Genomic DNA, 4,012 nt, shown 5'->3' on the forward strand with positions numbered 1-4,012 from the left:
AAGTTAACCGCTGGAAGCACAACACCATCTTCTTCGTCGCAGCGCCGTCTTCGTCGTCTTCTGATTACAGTGCCATCTCCTGAGGTCTTGTTGCCGTCATCTTCTGAGATCTCGGCATCATCGCCTTCATCTTTGAGATCTCGGCGGCGTTGGCCTCATCTGAGTTTGCAAATCGTCTCATCACCGTCCAGATCTGACTTTCTCATTGTCATGCCGTTCTTTTCTCACCGTCGCCTCTTCTGGTCGTGCCGCCTCCACTGTTTACTCTTTTGTTGCAGATTGTCGCCTTGCTATCTAGGTCCACCGTTGCTCCTTGTCGCATAGTTCATTTCTCACCGCCACCTCCTCTGGTAACTTCTTCTCTGGCAACAACAACAACAACAACAATCTCTCCGATAACTTCTTCTCAAACTAATTTATTTGATATTCTGAAGCCTCAAATACATTCATTGATTTGATTTGCTTATACTCCAAGGTTGCTTTCTGATTTCGAATCACTTCCATTTCTTTCTTTTGTTGAAGATTCAGATTTCAGAGGCAACCACCATCACCACGAAAGTCCCAAGGTACGCACCCACAAGTACTTCGATTTCGATAAACCTTTGTTTTTCTTTTCAGTTATTAGCTCCTCATTTCAATTCAATTCAATTCAATTCATTCCATTTTGAATGTTTTGCAGGCCTCCACCTTGCGCCCTTTGACGTGCATTCGCAACACCCTTGACGCCGCTATGTGCCTCCAGGTATGTTTTTGCTTTTTCACCTTTTATTTTTTAATTATTATTGTTTCTTGTTGTTGTGAAACTAAGAATTGTTGCAGTTTTTGGTTGGTTACAAAACTTCCCTTGTTAAGAAGTTGAAAGGCATAACAAGCCTGAGGTTGAGCTTAAGTATGCTTCTCTTACATCTATATTTCACTTTCACACGCTGGTTCTTATTGCTGATCTTTATATTCGAATGTCAGCTTCAGAAAAACACAATATATATTAACATGTTTTAATCATTGATTAATTATTGTCCACATTTTTTAAAATCATAATTGTCACTGTCTTGTTTATTATTTCTTTTATCAAAGTGTATTTTGTAATGGTAGTTTCATTTTTATATTAAATGGTGAATTGTGGATATCAAAATATGGAGGGGAAACTCACAAGAAGATAGTTGGAATAATAGTAGGAAGCATAGTTGCTAAAATTTCTGGAATGATAATGATATTGGCCTGTTGTTACGTATTCAGAAAAAGAAGAAAGAAGTTAGAAGGTAATTGCTTAAATGTTAAAATACATTAATTTTCTCTTATGTGATGATACTGTTAAATGGTCATGTTCATTTTACTTAATAATTTACTCTCTTTAAGTTGTTGTTTGTCATAATTTTCTTTTCTTTAAATAATAAATCATGTTATAACTTATAAGAAGATATGAGATTGTTGTTTCATCTGATCAAGAACAAATGAGTGTAAGTAGGTTGTTATTACATTTTGGTGAAAGAGATTCTGAATCATTTAAAAGAACATTGACATTGTAGCTTGTGCTTCTTTATTCATCTTGGTCAAAATTGATTATGATTCCTACATATGCAGGCATTGGTTGAGTCATTGGACTTTATAATTGACACAGCATCTGGTAATCACCCTTTTGATCCTTACATGTTTCTTCTAAAAACATGTGGTGTCTTAGTCTTAGTTGGGGCTCCAAGTGAAATCAAAATTAAGCCCAGGAAGCCTTATTGGTGGTATGTTGCTTCTGAATTATGGAAAAAGAAATTGTTGTAATGACAAGCATTAATTTATATTGAAGCAATGAAACTTTAAATGTGCATTATTTATGGTTTACAGGGATGAGAAGCATTTTCGGAAGTGCTACAGGAGGCATGAAAGATACCCAAGAGATGATTGATTTGTGTGCTGAAAAGGAGATTTATCCAAATATAGAAGTGATTCCCATTGAATATGCTAATGAAGCTTTTGAAAGGATCATAAACAAAGATGTCAAGTATAGGTATGTGATAGACATTGAAATTTTCCTCAAGTAACAATGATAAACCAGCAGAATAATTAAAGTTCAGGACTGTTATGTATTTAGAGTTGAATAGTTTCTTATTAGTAATTAATGAGTAGAGTGAGAAATTTCAAATTCTGAATGCTACAGAAGAGAATAATAGTTGCTAAATTGGAAAAGTAAACATTTATTTAATATACATTAGAACTTAGAACAGGTCTAAAACAAAAGATTAAGTAGTTTCAAAATTTCACATTAGAACTTAGAATATAATTGGTATGAACCAATTCTTTGAAAAGCTTAAACTATTTTTTTTTTTGTGACTAGAGCTTAAACTATTATGTTAAGTTGCTTGTAATAGTTTGGAACATCTGTGCATTTGCTATAGTTTGTAATACTTTCATGTATTTAGTGAATATTATTTTTTAATGTTCTTGTGATGCATTTCATTTGATCTTGATATATTGTTTTACAGCAAAAGGGGTTGTCATCATTGCTGTATGAGGATTGTAAGAACCGACTTAACCGCTTTAATAAAATAATAATTTAATCGTCCAAAATAGGTTTGAAAATATAGAAATCATATTTCGAAAATAAAAAGGTGAAATTTGATTTCAATGAATTTTTCTGAGTGGAAAATGTATCTGTTGCAAAAAATTGTTGTAAAAATACGTACCGGAGCTTAAACCGGCAGTACCGGCTCTAGTCTGTCCGCTATCGTATTTTGAGAAAATTAAGATTTTTGAAAGTTGATTTATTGTTTTGAAAGCACAAAAATAATTTAGAATCGAAAGCCGGGTACTAATCTTAAAGGTTTTCGCAAACGGGTTGGACTAAGCCTAAACCAAGCCCAAGGCCCAACATATATATGCTCATTAAATGAGCATTTCAGCTCATTTCCTCCCTAAATTAAAGAAGAGGGCGCAGCTTGAGAGAGAAGAGAGGTGACGGTTGGTCACTATTCACTCCTCTCTCCGGTGACCATAACTTGAGTTACGGAGCTCCGATTGACGAGCGGTTTGTGACCACACGTTGCTCTTGCCGAGCCCGTCATTTCTAGCTAAGTTTTGTAGGTAAGATCTCTAAAATCGCACTCTAGTTTTTAGCCCTATCATTTTCTCATTTTTGAGTTTTGTTTTTTAGTAGATTTTGTGATTTTGTTTGTATAGGGGTGATCTAGCATTGGAATATTATTGAATTTTGTCCCTAATCTCGTTGGGTAAGGTAAGGTCTCACTAAACCCTTGTGTTTAGTTATTTTTGTGAACCTTAGGTTTGATGTTTGTATGTTATGTGATGTTAGATTGAGTTTTGGTATTTGTTGGAGTTGGTTTGAGGCTTTGGATCGAGCTTGGTGGTTTTGTTTTTGTGTTTGGTGCATTTTGGGAATCGGCCAAGGTATAGTTTTAGTTTTCTTTAGGTAATATATAATGTTTCTGGACTCTTAGGCTAGTTGACCCTAAGATAGTATTGAATGATGTTGGTGTGTGATTAATTATATGTATGTGAATTTATGTTTGATGATGAAGAGAATGATATGGAGTGTGGTAATATGTGATATATGCATTATGATAATAAAATGATGAGTAATAGTGTTGTTTATGATTATGATGATTTTGATGAATTATGATGGTTATTGTTGATGTTTGGTGTTGAATGTTGATGAGAATTTGTAGTGTGTAGTGGTGGTGTTGTTGAATGATGAGAAGTATGAGGTTTGGTATCATATTGAGGAGTTTTCGGATAGGGAATGAGAATGAATTGAATGATTAGGTGTGGAAATGTTTGGGATATGATTGAGAAATAATGGTAAATGTGTGGTATTGTTTTGGTAACGAATTATGGTTGTAAATGTTTTGGTTTGATTTTGAGTTTTGGAAAAATAGAGAACCCTGTGAAATTTGGTAAAAATCTGTTCTTAATGAACTTTGGCGAATCATAACTTGAGCCTCGGTTTAAATAATTAATTGGGTTTTATTTTAAATTAAATATGGTTTCAAGAGCTTTAAATTCA

At 34.0% G+C, this 4,012-nt stretch overlaps 1 protein-coding gene across 1 annotated transcript; it reads left to right on the plus strand.

Moving 5' to 3' along the window:
* The first annotated feature begins 730 nt into the window (after window positions 1–730).
* LOC107607630 (putative cinnamyl alcohol dehydrogenase 1) lies at window positions 731–1,897 on the plus strand. Its single transcript, XM_088492547.1, has 3 exons — window positions 731–742; window positions 1,582–1,733; window positions 1,837–1,897. The coding sequence occupies exons 1-3, from the start codon at window positions 731–733 to the stop codon at window positions 1,895–1,897; spliced, it is 225 nt and encodes a 74-aa protein (XP_088348673.1).
* The last annotated feature ends 2,115 nt before the right edge of the window (window positions 1,898–4,012 follow it).

Source organism: Arachis ipaensis, chromosome B7 (genome assembly GCF_059453495.1).
Source record: "Arachis ipaensis isolate K30076 ecotype BB chromosome B7, ASM5945349v1, whole genome shotgun sequence".
Classification (NCBI taxonomy): Eukaryota; Viridiplantae; Streptophyta; class Magnoliopsida; order Fabales; family Fabaceae; genus Arachis; species Arachis ipaensis.

Bases quoted from the DNA above. Each gene is read 5' to 3' on its own strand.
- LOC107607630 (XM_088492547.1), top strand. The intron at 1,734-1,836 runs GTATGTTGCTTC...TATGGTTTACAG, and splicing joins CCCAGGAAGCCTTATTGGTG to GGATGAGAAGCATTTTCGGA.